Source organism: Trypanosoma conorhini (genome assembly GCF_003719485.1).
Source record: "Trypanosoma conorhini strain 025E chromosome Unknown Tco_14.4_contig_00866, whole genome shotgun sequence".
NCBI classification, from domain to species: domain Eukaryota; phylum Euglenozoa; class Kinetoplastea; order Trypanosomatida; family Trypanosomatidae; genus Trypanosoma; species Trypanosoma conorhini.
The window spans coordinates 4801-5588 of record NW_021704956.1 but is presented as its reverse complement, the minus strand read 5'-3'; the positions used below and the strand labels follow the sequence as shown (position 1 = coordinate 5588).

At 64.0% G+C, this 788-nt stretch overlaps 1 protein-coding gene across 1 annotated transcript in view, besides 1 other annotated feature; it reads right to left on the bottom strand.

Annotated features, from left to right (window-relative positions):
* Positions 1-56: 56 nt before the first annotated feature.
* Positions 57-97: a sequence feature (A-rich).
* A 247-nt stretch (positions 98-344) lies between these two features.
* The window catches only part of Tco025E_08758 (uncharacterized protein), a gene marked incomplete at both ends in the record, with an annotated part of 609 nt that continues 165 nt past the window's right edge, over positions 345-788 (bottom strand). Inside the window, one exon of the mRNA XM_029375601.1 lies at positions 345-788. This exon is cut by the window's right edge and continues 165 nt beyond it. Within this exon, the coding sequence (XP_029224292.1) occupies positions 345-788 (444 nt within the window).

The window sequence follows — 788 nt, the reverse complement described above, 5'->3', positions numbered from 1 at the left end:
TACACAGTCCTCTTGGGCTTCCGGACACGTGAAAAAAAAAGCACCTGCCGAAGTAATTCCTTTTTCTGCTTGTTTGTTTTTTATTTTTCTTTTTGCCGGGACTCTTGCTGGGCTCCCGTAGCTTTCCATTTTCCTTCTTTTTTTTGTTTGCTTTATTTGTCCTTCTCCTTGGGATAACTCACTGCGGACCACTTTTAGCTTGTGCGCCGTGTCTGCTACTGCCGCTGCGTGTCCTCGTTTCCTGTTTGCTGCCGGCTGTGCCGCCGACACGCCCCCATTTCCCCCTCATTCCTCCTCCTTCCCGCTAGACGCGCCGGCAGCCCACGACGACGGCCCTTTTTTTGTTATCCGCTGCGGCAGCGCGGGCGCCCGCTGCAGCGCGAGGGAGTGGGCGGGGTGCCTGTGCGGCGCGTGCATCTCATCGCGAGTGTGCGGGGCACCGTCCATCGCGGCCTGCGGTGCGGCACGATGCCGGCCGGTGAGGGCAGAGCAGCGGCCTGGGCGGCGCTGCCTCTGCGTGCCGTGCTGGGTGTGCGTTGCGCCTCACTCCCTCCGCTTCCTTGCGGGCGCAGGGCGCTGCGTGTGTGTGGGTGTATTGCCTTCCGGCGCGGCGCCGTCAGCTGCAGCGACGCGGGAGGGAGCGAAGGGCCCCCTCTTGTCTGCCGCTTTCGCCTTCGCCTTCGCCGGCTGCGCCCCGTGCGGCCGCGTCGCGTGGCAAAACGTCCCCTCGCGGAGTTCACTTGCTGGGCGCTCTGTGTGTTTGCGTCGTGGCGGGCACTGCGGCGGCG